The sequence below is a fragment of the Ovis aries genome, chromosome 3 (genome assembly GCF_016772045.2).
Source record: "Ovis aries strain OAR_USU_Benz2616 breed Rambouillet chromosome 3, ARS-UI_Ramb_v3.0, whole genome shotgun sequence".
Classification (NCBI taxonomy): Eukaryota; Metazoa; Chordata; class Mammalia; order Artiodactyla; family Bovidae; genus Ovis; species Ovis aries.
Genome location: NC_056056.1, coordinates 218,310,288 through 218,324,194, shown reverse-complemented (window position 1 = coordinate 218,324,194; position 13,907 = coordinate 218,310,288). Strand labels below are relative to the sequence as shown.

Genomic DNA, 13,907 nt, shown 5'->3' with positions numbered 1-13,907 from the left:
GAGGCAGCCAATGGGCAGCACGGGCCCCGGCCCGCCCGTCCACCCCCGGCTCGGCCACCTGCCAGCTCTGGCTGCAGCCAGGCCTTCCCTTCCCGCTGCCTGGCAGGGCGGGCCTGGCCCGGCGCCAGCATCAGCACGTGGAGCCACAGCGCCAATCCTCTGACAGAGAGCCTGGTGTTATCTAACTTTGCAAAGGGAAGTTCTCCCCCAGGCTGGGAGCCAGAGCCGGGCCTGCCAGGTAAGAACAGTGAGCTGGCTGCCCGCCCACAGCAAGCGTGCACCGCACACTCAGGCCCACTCGGCAGAGAAGCTCCAGAGGCCAGGCCCCACGGGGACCCGCGACCCTGGCCGCAGGCAGCTGGGCACAGAGGATGTACTGTGTTGGCGAGCACAGGCCCACAAGTGGGCGTCACGCACTTTCCTGCGAGTTTGTGAGTCTCGAGGGTGTGTTGGTGTGTTCTGATGCTGGTCTATAGGCTGTGTACATGCACACGTGCCCTGCAAGGCACACGGTGTGCGTGTGGCATGGGTAATTGGGGCTTTACGCTATCTGCAGAGCCTGAAGCCTGCTCTTCTAAGGGGAGAGACAAACCTGCAGCCTGAGATCCCTTTGGCCTCCAGGGACGTAGGGGAGGGGGAGATGAGGCAGGTGCCCAGCGCACAGGTACTGGCAGGCAGGCAGAGTAGGCGCCACTGAAGGGGAGCGGCCCCGCAGATTGGCTGAGACTCTTTCTGGAACACCGTCCTTCTTCTCAGCCTCTGCCCCAGCCTGGGGGCCTGGGCAGCAATTGGCTGTTTGCAACAGTCCCCTCCCTGGCCCTCTCACCAGGACACTGGCCTCTGTGATCCCTGGGCCACTTACTTGAACGTGAGGTTGAAGCCATGATTGCATATGGCAGTCTCCACAAAGACCGACGCCAGCCTTGCCCGAGTAGGGGAGGTTGGTGGGTGGGGTCATCGGGCTCCTCCCCTCCACACGCTGATGTAGCATCTTGAACAAGCTGTGCTGCTCTTTGGAGTTTCAGCTCCAAAACCACCAAATGTGGCGACCTTCATGGCTCCTTTCAGCTCTGGTTCTGTCTCTGACACTCTGGTTTGGGTGCAATAAGCCTTTGGTTCCCTGCGCTTGTAGCTGATTTCTATGTCATCCTTCCCCACTTTCCAAAATCCCGTTTTGCCCAAACAGCAGATAGTCAGGATGCCTTTGAGCTTCTCCGTTTCCCAACAGTCCCCAGCTTGTTCCCCAGTTATCCTCTTTTCCACCCCAACATGTGTGTGCATGCCTGGTACTCAGTTGTGTTCAACTCACGTGACTCCATGGACTGTAGTCCGCCAGGCTCCTCTGTCCATGGGATTTCCCAGGCAAGAAAACTGGATTGGGTTGCCATTTCCTCCGCCAGGGGATCTTCCTGATCCAGAGATTGAACCCACATCTCCTGTGCTGGCAGATTCTTTACCGTTGAGCCACCTGGGAAGCCCTTTCCACCCTAATAGCCCTCCCCAACCCATTTGTTCTTTTCCCAAATTAAAAATTAATTTCCATTATTGAATACAAAAGACAGTATGTGGCTCAAAGCTCAAAGCTTTTGATAAAGGTGCACTTCAGGAATCTGTTCCCTTTCCTTGGAACAGATTTAATTTGTTTATCCTCCCAGTTCTCTTTGCCTCTGTGACCCTGGAGGGGTGGGGGCGAAGAGTGTGGAAGACCTGGTGTGCAGGTTGCCTCAGTTTGACCTGTGACTCGCAGGATGGGGCTGGGGCTGGGGCTAAGTCGGTGCATTAACCATCTCTTGGCCCACTTTCATGTGCCAGACTGGCTTTATCCCAACGGTGAATGGGCAGGTCCCCACAGAGTGTGATTTGGGAGGCAGCAGGAAGTCCCTACGTGTCTCAGATGTGCCTGCCTGCCGCGTGATATTTCATTCTCGGAAGTTCGCTCCTGTCAGACCCCTTCCAGTGCACGAATATACGAAGCCTCTAACACTGTGAATGATTGCTCACTGCATACCTGGCACCAGCCTAGACCTTGTAAGGATTTCAAAGCTAAATAACAGACCGGGCCAGGCAAGGCCCTGCCATTAGGGAATTTTCATGCCATGGAAGGTCAGTCTACGTAGCACCCCCACTCACAGTCAGCGTGTCCAGCTGGCAGCATCACCCACAGCTCACACAGGGGCCACATCAGCAGGACGCTGGGTCAGGCGGCTGGGGTAGGGGGCAGAGGCAGGGGAGGGGCGGCACACGGAAACCTGGACATGCCCAGAGGGGCCCACAGGTAGGCGTGCTGGGGTTGTCCGCATGCCTTGGGTCTCCTGGCTCAGAGGTCTGGTGGCTGTGCCAGTGGGGGCTCTATGTGCATGCAGTTTGGGCAGAGTCCCCTAGGTGCCCCAGGGAGCCTCTCACAAGCAGCTTCCCCAGAGGCAGGAAGGAGGAGCTGGGGAACCATGGTGATGGCGGTATGCACGGCGGCCCCTAATCACAGGACCAAAGGCCAGAAATGGGCCTACATTCAATATCTGGGTTAGTTAGCTCAAGCCAGCTTGGGCACCTTGATGGATGAGGCCACTGACCATAAATATCTAGGTTACATTGGTCATTTTTAGGTTACATGTCACACGTGGAGATGCATGTGTGAAATGCAACCAAGAAAAGGGAAGATGCAGAGTAATAAGTACACATTGAGTACGATGATCCAATCTTTTTAAGGCTCAAGTCCAGGCTCACCTCCCCCCAGGAAGCCCTCCCCAGCTCCCCAGCGTGGGTGTGGGACCTTCCGTGTCTCCCACCACTGTGTCTATCACATCATCCTACACTCTTCCCTACAGGCCCATCTCCACCCCACAGACTGGATTCCCGGAAGGCCATGTTCTATCGTCTTGTATCTGTAAGATCTGAGATGGGATGAGTGTTCAGCTAATGCCTACCAACCTGAGCTAAGAGAAAACTGGATGAGAATTTAGAGGAATTTTTGAGAATATAGTCCGCTTGGTTCACTGAAGTACTGCTTATCTTTGACTTTCTAAGTTTAACGGAGGTTCTGATACACATTAACGATCTCTTCAGCCTGAGGATGGGTCTGCATTTTCTCCTGGGAGCTGGACCTTTCCATACCCCTCTGGTTTTTCACAGTGCAGCCAGGGGTGCTGAGAACCCCAGAACACCAGTGCTGAAGGGACCTTGCTGATTACCCAGTTGCCACTGGTCCTCCATCTTTTTTTCTCTTTTCTGAGGGTCCTTAGAACCCTTCACGGAACCTCTGTGAGCTGAGATGTGGACTCCAAATGTTCAGGTTGCTAATAGAGACAGACTTGCTATATCCACAGTGCCTGGCGTGCAGAAGGTGCTCCATCAAGTCAGCTGCTCCTGTTATTCATCTGGTCATATATCAAGCATCTGAGCCCCTACTGAGGACCCAGCCCAGATGATTCCCTGTCCTCAGAGGATTCACAGACCTTCGACCTCTGTCCCTGCAGCCACTGCACCCTGTACTTTGAAACTGTCTGGAGAGAGCTTACTCTCAATTACAGCTGCTCCCGTCAGGACCCCTTCCGTCACCTGTAGCCACACACAATCCAGGAGATTTGCAAAAGGGCCTCCGGCAGATACAGCGGTCCCCAACTGAGAATCCTTGATCCAGTTTGCTGTCTCTTAAAGATAAGGAAGCTGGTCCTGTGTGACTCAGACCTCCCTCAGGCACTGAGGAGTCCAGGCTGCACACAGGCTCACGTTCCAAAGCGCATCAGAGCCCCTTACCTTTCTGGAATAAGCCACCCTCAGAAAGGGCACAGAGATAGCACAGGGTAAAAGCAGGAAAGTGTGGGTACCACTGGAGTCCCCACACAGAGGCCGCGAGCAGACAGGCTGCAGAAGAGCCAGCAAAGGGTGGCCCATGGGGCCACTTAAGCTGAGCATAGTTTGTCCCCGCCAGCGAGGCTCTGTGTGAGCCAGGGTCAGCCGAGCTGCCTTGTTTGCACGAGGACACAGATCTTCTGCCCCTCACCCCTCGGAATTTCTGCCTTGGGGCATGCCCTGTGCCAGCCAGCCGGCCAGCTCCACCCCACATGGCCCCCTGGCACAAGAGCTAGGAAGGGAGGAACAGGAGTAACACCTCGGGGACAAAGGTCAAAGTGCATGTGTTTATTTTCTAGAACAAAGGCTAAAAGAAGCAAGTTTCTTTCATTTTATTTTAAGAAGGACAAAAATTGTTATTAAAACATCTACATTATTATCAAGATACTAGACCTTATGAATATTTAATATTAAAGTGTGGTATTCTTAAATTTTTAATACACAGACATTTTTAAAGGACCATTAAGTTGATTACTGCCCACCTGAGAAACGCAGCCTCCTTCCCGGCCCCATGCCTAAGGGACCCTCACATCAGGGGTGCCTGTCCCCCCTTTGCCATATCTGCCATGATGTCTAGATCCTGCCTGCCGGCAGGGGGAACACAGGCCCACTCCAACTCTCTGAGCCTCTCGGTCAGGTTCACAATGGAAATAAACACACTCATCATTCAGAGTACACGCCTGTCTCCCACCCCACCTCCTGCTCCCTGCTTGCCTCTAGCTCGCTTCCAACCCCATGGGGGGATACAGCTCTGGCCAGCCCAGGGTGCCCCCAACATCCCAGGGGCCTCTGCATGGATAACAGGTTGGAGAAGAAGAAAAATCTGGATTCTCACCCTATTCCTTCAGGTGGTAGACAGACACCAAATCCTTTTCTTTCCCTGAGCACACGTGCTCCCTCCCCACTCAGCTGGGGTGGTCTGGAAGCTCCGAGGCAGAGCTGAGCCCAGGCAGGGACCACTTCTGCCCCTGCTGCCCAAATTACCTGCCCCCCGCACCCCGCTTCAGTCCCTCAATCCTTGCAAAAGTCTTGCTGACCCCAAAAAGTCCTCCTCATTATGCCAGGATGGCTGCGTTTTCTGGCCAAATGCTTTATCTTTAGCCCTCATTCTTTATCATTAGAAGTGATTCCTCAGATACCACACACATATATAATATTATATAGAGCGATATATTTAATACCTGTGTATATATGCATCACGGGGGCGACATATATACACACTAAAAACAAGGCTGGTGACGACAGACTGCGACGGCACGGATCAGGGAAAACAAGTGTCATCAGCATTCACGGCCACGGCCCCCACCGCGGGTCTCCCCTCCCCCTCCAGCCGCGCCACCAGCACCCAGACTCCTCAGTGCTGGCCTGCCGGGCAGAGGGGTGGGGAGAAGAAAGATGCATGCCACAATTATCAGGGAGAGGTCGGGCAGCGGCGGCGAGAACGGGGTTCTCTGTGGCCCAGGGTGCCCGTCATCATATCATCGCACACTCGAAATTCTTGTTTGAGGAGAAATAAAGGGTATTCCATTCTCTCTGTCTCACCCCCCAACCCCCACCACTGACTCCAGCCTTGGTCCTTGGCTCCTTCGGGGGACCCCACCTCTTGTGCCAATGGTGTGGGGCGTTCTGGAATGTCTAGGGAACCGGGGGAGGCTGGGTCTGCCCACAGCGTGTGGGATGGAGAGGAGGGGGTGCACGCAGACACATCAGACAGGAGGGACAGGAGAGGGCTTGGCTAGGGGGGGCGGGTGGGAGCTGGGGCTCAGCTGGGGTCCCAGGCAGCTGGTAGGGCCGGATCAGGGAGGGGCTGGGATGGACAGTCCTAACTGTATGTCTGGGTTGAGGGGAGAAGGTGGAAGGACTCTGCTGAGTCCCTAAGAAAGAGGGGCTGTGTCCGATCCTGGAGCAGCCCATGGTGCCCACGGTCAAGTCTCCCTTCTCCCCACGTCCCATGACTGCCCACCCTCCCAGTCCCTTCCCCCTAGGACCTTGTGCAGAACCTGAGCTCACAAGCGCCCTACCAGCTTCCTCCTCTCGGGAGCAGGCCATAGGAAAGTGATCTTCACTGCTACACTCCTTCCGACCATCCTCAGAGGGAACCGTCCCTCTACAGGGTGTGGACATAACCCACCCCTGGGTGGGGCTGCCTGGGATGCCAGCTGCTGATTCAGAGACTGTCACATCCCTGCTGAGAGCCTGGAGGCTCCAGCTGGTAACTGGCCCTGAGTCTTGTGACCATATGTGCGTCCCAGTTGTGCCATGCCGTATGCTGGGGATGCTGGGCAGATCACTCCCCTCTCCTAGGCCTCAGTTTTCCTATCCGCAAAATGGGGGTTGGGGATGTATTATCTCTGAAGGCTCCGATGATTTACAATCTACAATCGGTGGCCCACAGAGAAGAAGGCCTGGGCAGATGGCCTCAGCAGAGAGCCAGGCTTCCCAGTCAGGCTGCAGAGACCATGAAGTCCAGCAGCTCCCATTCTTCCAACCAGAGGGGAAACTGAGGCCTCAGAGGGTTAAGTGACCTGTGCAGTGTCTCCAGTTCTGTCCTGGGGCTGTTTTTTAAAGCTAGTTGGGGGCCTTCTGCCCTTGTTGTGTCCTGATCTGCCCCCAGGGGCGGGGAGGGTGGGGTGGGAGTGGGGCAGGGAGAAGGACCCTCCTGCTGCAGATTCAAGTGGGGGACCCCAGGCTCCCCAGACCTGAGCATTGGGCCCCCTTGAGGAGCAGACAGAAGTTAAAGCTGTAGGCTGAAGCTGGAGGGGTCAGCCAGACCCCTCCCTCCACAACCAGGAGAGCTGGGGTCGGAGAGGGGAGGCACTGCCCAGGGCTTCGGTAGGATAAGAACCCTGGGACCAAGGGGCATGGGGGTGGGCTGCAGCTCGTGCACCTGGGTATGCACAGGGGCGGTGGTGGGGGTGGGGGCAGAGAGGATGGATGGGGCCCCGGGGTGGGGGGCTGCCCAATGCCCCCCGCCCCCAGCCCTGGCTGGCCCCAGTCCTCCTAACAGCGCCCTGTTCCCACCCCGGCCCCTGATCCTAGGACTTCACTTGTGGCCGAGACCTGGCCTAGTCCCCGGTGCCAGCGGCAGTGGCAGGGGCCTCCGGGGCGGCACCAGGGGCGTTCCCATCCTCCTGCAGCAGGAAGTTGTATTTGCCAAAGTCGTCGTCCCGCGGGCACAGGAGCATGTCCTTGCGGGCCTTGGCCAGCTTCTGCTTCAGAACCTCACGCCGGTCCAGCCACTCGTTGAGTTCCTCCTGCCCGTGAGCGCAGCGGCACTTGTCCCCATCTGGGCAGGCCTTGCCCTTCTGGAGCCTGTGGGCAGCAGGAGGCTCACTGCCCAAGCCCCGTGCCCTGGCCTCCACAGGCTGCCCGGCCTGGGGCTGCAAGTCCCCATTCCCCCCAACAACAAGCCTCTCCCAAGCAGCGTCAGCCCCAGGACAGCGAGCCTGGCCTAGCCTTCCCCGAGGATCTCACACCGGGAGGAGCGGTCCCTGCCTCCAATGCCCCCATGGTCCTCAAGCCAGGAGCGACTGTTTCTGGACACCCCACCCCCGTCTGCCACCTCCCGGCCAAGCAGAACCAGAGCCAGCCACCCCACAGCCCTCCAGGCCCTGCCACCCTGGCCCCCCGGCCCGGCCCTCCCCGGGGGGCACCTGTCACAGAGCCGGAACTCGCCCATGGGGAAGCGGTAGGCCCAGCCGCTGGCGTCGCTGTCGGACGTGAACACCTTCTCCTTATGCTTCTCAGACTGGATGTGCTGCTGCCATTGCTTCTTGCTGTTGCTATTCTTGCCACAGAGCCAGCAGTGGTACCCCATCTGGGGACATGGCCACCGTGGGTGCCCACTCCCTGCCCCTCTGCCCACACCGCCTCCCCCGGGAGACTGAGGCCCTCCCCTCGGCCCCGCCGGGTCAAGCTGGGACCAGCCTGTGGGTGGGCGTTACCATGATGTCGGCGTAGTCCGTGGGCATCTGGATCTGCTTCTCCCCTTCCCGTGAACCGACAGGCGTCCCTTCCCCTGGCTTCCCAGGGTTGTGTTTCTTCAGCCACATGTCATAGGTCTGCTGCATGTCCAGGACTGGTGGGCAAGAAGGGACGGAGGGCCTGGTGAGCATGGATCCTCCCTCCACTCTGTCCCACGACCCCTGTGGGACCCCAGCTGCAGGGCTGCCTGGTCCACTGGAGACCCAGAGAGGGCATGGCCCGGGGCAGGGCCCTGGCAGCAAAGTGAGGTTCAGCGGGTGCCCTGGGGCCTGCCGGGTGGGGGTCAGCCCCGCCCCGCCCCACCCCGCCCGCCCACTCACTCTTGTTCTCCTTCATGAACGTCCACATGTCTCTCTCCTCTGGGCTGTGTGCGAAGGAGCAGTTCCCCACGTACTGGCACTTACGGCCGTTCTGTGCGTGGATGCAGAGCTACAAGGGGGGCGTGGGGAGAGTCTGCTGAGTCCTGCTGGATGGTGTCACGGCCCCAGCCAGCAGCCAAGCCCTCCTGGGCCCCAAGGCCTCACATCCGAAGCCCCGATGCCACCCTGCACCCCGCCCTGGTGCTCACATCGTATTGCTGTGGGAAGTTGCGAATGGACGGCAGCGGCCGCACCGACACCCACTTCCTCTTGGCTTTGGACATCACCAGGAGGACCCGCCGCTCCTTGGTCCAGCTGCAGGACACAGCGGGCTGTGTGACCTCCACAGAGAGCTCAGCTTTCTCACCCATGGCGCTCGTCCCCCGACCACCCATGCCCCTGCATGGAGCCTGGCTCACCAGTGCCGTGCCTTGGCGCTGCAGTACTTGAGGTCCTTGTCGGGCTCCACCACCTGCCCGTTCCTCCAGCACTGGCCACACACAAACTTCATCTGCAGGTCAAAGGTGCTGGGCCCATGGGTCCGCGGGGCACCCTGCTGGTGAGAGGGGCTGGTGAAGCCACAGGACCAGGCTGAGGCCCCGGGGTCTGACATACAAGCTGCCTGGAGCCTTGGAGTCAGCAGGTCCATTCCCACTTACTGGTGGGAAGTGAAAGAGGAGAGTGAAAAAGCTGGCTTAAAACATTCAAAAAACTAAGATCATGGCATCCAGTCTCATCACTTCAAGGCAAATAGATGGAGAAAGAATGGAAACAGTGACAGATTTTACTTTTTTGGGCTCCAAAATCACTGCAGATGGTGACTGCAGCCATGAAATTAAAAGACACTTGCTCCTTGGAAGAAAAGCTGCGACCAACCTAGATAGCATATTAAAAAGCAAAAACATTACTTTGCCGACAAAGGTCCAGCTATTGAAAGCTACAGTTTTTCAAGTAGTCATGAATGCTGTGAGAGTTGGACCGTAAGGAAAGCTGAGTGCCGAAGAATTGATGCTTTTGAATTGTGGCGTTGGAGAAGATTCTTGAGAGTCCTTTGGACTGCAAGGAGATCAAACCAATCAATCCTAAAGGAATTCAGTCCTGAATATTCGTTGGAAGGACTGATGCCAAAACTGAAGCTCGAATACTTTGGTCACCTGATGTGAAGAACTAACTCATTGGAAAAGACCTGATGCTGGGAAAGATTGAGGGCAGGAGGAGAAGGGGACAACAGAGGATGAGATGGCTGGATGGCATCAATGACACGATGGACCTGAGTTTGAGCAAACTCCAGGAGTTGGTGATGGACTGGGAGGTCTGGCATGCTGCAGTCCATGGGGTCGCCAAGAGTCAAACATGACTGAGTGACTGGACTGAACTGACCCCCTAACTCTGGGCCCCATGGCCTCTCAGCGTGTGGGCCAGGCCTGGGACAGGGCTCTGGTCTCCTGAAGAAGTGCTTGTCACCTTATCTGGCTAGTCGCCAAGGGCCTGCTCTGTGGAGCTGCTGGAGTGTCCCTGGGCATGGCTTGTGACCTCTCAGCTCCCTGCTTTTGCACATGCCTGGAATGCCCCTGTCTATCAGACTTGTTCTGGAAACTTTTGAAATTCAGCTTAAGCACCACCTCCTTCAGGAAGCTTTCCCTGAAGTTCTCCTAGGTGGCAGCTGGCCATCCTATGGGCTTCCATAGTACCTAAACCACCTCACATTGACTGACTGCCTCATCTAGTTATGAGGGCCAGGCCTGGTGGAGAGCAGGGCCTAGAGGGTGGGGCTGGAGAAGCCTGCTAGCCTGTCTGTGGGACAGACTTCTGAGCAGCCCTGGACTCTTTTTTTTTTTTTAATTTTTTATTTGTTTGTGTCAGGTTTCAGTTGCAGCATGCAGGATCATCAATCTTCATTATGGCCTGCGAGATCTTTTAGCTCAGCATACCCCCTGAATTGGGAGCATGGCGTCTTAGCCACTGGAGCACTAGGGAAGTCCCAGCCTCTCTGAAGCCCCACCAGGTTCCTTTCCATTCTCTGTCTCAGCCTTTCCTTTGCAGGCAGAAGGGCCTGCTCTTCTGCACTCCTGCCTGGGGCAGGGTTGGGGGGCGGGTGAGAGATGGAAGGAATGCCCACCAGCCTTGTCTCCTACCACTTGCAACCCCTCGCCCAGCTGTGCTGGCCACCCTGCTGGCCCTCCTGTCGGCTAGACCTCCCCAAGCTCCCTGGGGCCTCAGATGTGGGGTCACCCCTCCAGGCAGCCCTCTCCTCTTCCTCTCCTGCCATGGGAGGATCCTCTGTCCCTGGCACTGCCTAGACCAGGGCCTCCTCTGAGCAGGAGGGGGCTCTCACTTTGTTGGATGTTTTTTTTTGGCCTTGCCACCCAGCATTTGGGAGCCTAGTTCTCTGATCAGGGATTGAACCCGTGTCTCCTATGTCAGAAGCTCAGAGTCTTAAGTGCTAGGTTGCCAGGAAAGTCCCTCCTGGGTGTTGAATGACCCTCTTGCTGGGAGACATGCAGCCTGGCTCAGCCCCAGGTTAACACACATCCCAACAGCAAGGTAAAATCCCACCTTTGTAACCTGGCTAAAGCTACCTGGCAGGCCCCTCTATCCCCACCCTCTAGGCCCTGCTCTCCATCGGGCCTGGCCCTCATAACTAGATAAGTCAGTCAACATGAGGTGGTTCAGATCCCACGGCCTGCCTAAAGCTGGCAGGAGGTTTACATGTCACCAGTGATTTTAAGACGTCCCATTGATTCCTCACAGAAGTGTGAGAGGGCCCATTTCACAGGTGAGATAAGTGGAGTCCAGGGAGTCCCATGGCTTAGCCACTGCTCTAAGGAACAGTCACGCTGGCCTACAGAGTTTCCTTTTCAGAACTGCAGACTCAGCATCTTCTTGCAGCAGACCTGGGGGTTGGGGTCATTCCCACTGGACTGAGCGGAAGCAGAGGCTCAGAGCGGTCACTAACCCTGCTGCGGGTTAGTGGCCTGAGGACAGAGATCTGATGTGAGGCAGGTGCTCCCGCTCCCCTGTATGGTGGCACAGCTGCACCGGGGGCACCAGGCCTGAGCAGCTTCTACCCTGGCATCCTGTCCTTGACCTCAAGCTGCCATCGGCCCCACCCTCTGATGGCAAGCAAGACTCCTCATGCCTGGGCCATAGCCAGGCCTGGCACAGAAGGCCTGTTCCTGAGCCAGGCCCGAGTGGCATCTCGGGGGGGTAGGATGCAGAGAGGTCAGGGGAATGGCGGTGGTGCAGAGTCGGTGTCCTCTCTCTAGCAGACGACGTTGCAGGTCCAGCCTGAGTCCTGCACTGCTTCCCAGCCGGGCTCCTGGCCAGGAGCAAAAATAAACCGCATGGCGGGTGGGGAAGAGGACTGAATGGGAGAGGGGTGGAGGACAGGAGCCACTAGTAAGAGGAGAGAAAGAAAAAGGACCAGGAAGGAGCGGGTAGGCCAGGAGGCTGAAGGCCGAGAAGGTCAGCCAGCCTGGCCCAGGCATACCCTACTGGCCAGCCTGCCCTGCTCCCTGGCTCCCAGCCATACCCAGGTGGGCCTTAAGAGGGGCCTGAGGCCCATGGTCCTTCCTAGGTGACCAGCGGGTGGTCCGGGCATGGTGAGGGAGTCATCCCCCACGTGACTGTCTCCTGGGCCCTGTGACTACCCCTCTCTCCCCTCTATCAGATAGTTACAATGACCCCTGCCTCTTGGGGAGGGTGTGAGCTTCAGGGGTGATGGGGTCCCTGCGTGGAGCAGGGACTCCTGTGAGCCTCACTCTGGCCCTGGAGATGGCAGGCAGGATTCTGATCGGCGGTTTATGAATGAGGCGCCCTCAGGCTGATGAGGATGGAGCGGCTGGGGCGGGAGCAGAGTGGACTCTAGAGGAGCTGTCAGAGAACCCGAGACCACCTCTGCTGCTCTGCTCGAGTGCCCCGGGCAAGTCTCTAGCAGGTCCTGAGCCTCAGCCTCCCCTCCCGAAAACACCACCACGCCCCAGCTCACGGCAGGGGACCCAGGTGAGGATCCAGAGGGATAGGAAGTGATATGAGCAGTGGGGGGAAAGGTTGAGGGACACCAAGACGTTTACATTGTCTCAGAGGCCCTCCAGGAAGACAAAGGAGGAGAGATTAACTTCACAACAGAGAAAGCTTTCCAGTGGAGGCACCTTTAATCAAGTTACCAGGGAAGGGACAAATGGAGGTGACATGTCTCCAATCAGACAATCCCAAACAGGTGGGCCTTTTACAAAGCATCTGGTTCTTAAAAAATGTCAATGTCAGGACTTCTTGGTGGTCCAGTGGCTAAAGACCCTGTGCTCCCAATGCAGGGGCCTGGATCCCTGGTCAGGGAACTAGATCCTATAACTAATGCCCCAGGCGCCACAACTAAGTCCCAGCATAGCCAAATAGATAAAGAATAAATATTAAAAAGTCAACGTCATAAAAGACAAAGACTGAGGAACTGCTCTAGATTAAAGGCGATCAAAGACACACACAGACACACAGACACACAGACAGACAGACACACACACACACACACAAGACAATACAGGAACACAATGTGTTGCTGGGATCTGGGGAGGAGTGACAAAAATTTGAATAACAGTACATCACTGGAGGAGGAAACAGCAAGCCACTCCAGTATTCCTGCCTGGAGAATCCCATGGACAGAGGAGCCTGGCAGACTACAATCCATGGGGTCACAGTCGGACACGACTGAGCGACTAAGCACATGTGTACAGAACAGCGTGATCGGATAATCACCCCAACGTGAATTTGGCGATGTTGGTAACTGTCCTGTGGCTATTATGGAAGAGAGTGTCCTTATTTTTACACTGAAGTATTTTAGGGTAACGGGGCATCATGTTTCCAACTTACTCTCTCATGGATCAGAAAAGTGTGTGTTTTTGTAAATAAATGTATGTGTGTGTATGTACACACACACACAGCACAAAGTGAGTGTGGACAGTGTAAAATGTTAACATCAGGGAATCTAGAAAAAGCTATACACAAATTCTTTGTGCTTTTCTTAAAATTTTCTGTTAGATAAATGATGACTAGGTAAAGAGATGGGGGCTTCCCTGGTGGCTCAGATGGTAAAGAATCTGCCTGCAATGCAGGAGACCCGGATTTGATCCCTTGGTCAGGAAGATCCCCTGGAGAAGAGAAGGGCAACCCACTCCAGTATTCTTGCCTGGAGAATTCCATGGAGAGAGGAGCCTGGCGGGCTACAGTCCATGAGATTACAAACAGTCGGACTCTCCATTACACAGAGATAAACCAAAGGGATGGGGAAAGGGGGATGTCCCTCGTGGGGGCTGACCCCACCCCCTATGCCAGCCCAGGGTCTTACCAAGCTGCTGCTGGCCTTCCCTGTGTGAGCCTCCATCTGCTGCCAGTATTTCTTGGATTCCTGGACGATGTCTTCGTGGGTCATGCCTGGGAAGGGAAGGGGGGAAAGACATGGCGTCCCTGGAGCTCAGTGAGGAGAAAGGTGGGGGGTCCAAGAGGTGTTGGTGCCACCCCAGGCCCAGGGAGGAGCCCCACTTCCCAGTTAGGCCGGGGAAAGACAAGGGGAGCAGGGACACCCTGCACGCTCTTTAGGCCCGTTGGTTCATCTGCCGCTGGAGACAGAGGCCTGATTCCAGGCCCCACAGAGAATAAGATGCAGGAGTAAGACGCGGGCTCTGCAGGATGACAGGGGCCTCCCCGTACCCATGCCAGTGTCTC

At 56.5% G+C, this 13,907-nt stretch overlaps 1 protein-coding gene and 1 long non-coding RNA gene across 10 annotated transcripts in view; one reads left to right on the top strand and one right to left on the bottom strand.

Moving 5' to 3' along the window:
- Positions 1–189: 189 nt before the first annotated feature.
- On the top strand, positions 190–4,232 carry LOC121819235 (uncharacterized). The gene is made up of 2 exons (XR_006059486.2): positions 190–431; positions 2,826–4,232. It is a non-coding gene; the product is annotated as an uncharacterized LOC121819235 (long non-coding RNA).
- ZC3H7B (zinc finger CCCH-type containing 7B) overlaps positions 4,123–13,907 on the bottom strand; it is a 55,868-nt gene continuing 46,083 nt past the window's right edge. For 6 of the 9 annotated variants that reach the window (XM_060413585.1, XM_060413587.1, XM_060413590.1 and 3 more), the window contains 7 exons: positions 13,531–13,616; positions 8,612–8,748; positions 8,402–8,507; positions 8,154–8,262; positions 7,794–7,927; positions 7,503–7,666; positions 4,123–7,161 (listed from right to left, as the gene is read on the bottom strand). In XM_060413585.1, the coding sequence (XP_060269568.1) occupies positions 6,915–7,161; positions 7,503–7,666; positions 7,794–7,927; positions 8,154–8,262; positions 8,402–8,507; positions 8,612–8,748; positions 13,531–13,616 (983 nt within the window). In that variant the 3' untranslated portion in view covers positions 4,123–6,914. The remainder of the gene's footprint in view (positions 7,162–7,502; positions 7,667–7,793; positions 7,928–8,153; positions 8,263–8,401; positions 8,508–8,611; positions 8,749–13,530; positions 13,617–13,907) is intronic. The other 3 variants (XM_060413586.1, XM_060413588.1, XM_027968149.2) reach the window with 1 other exon arrangement.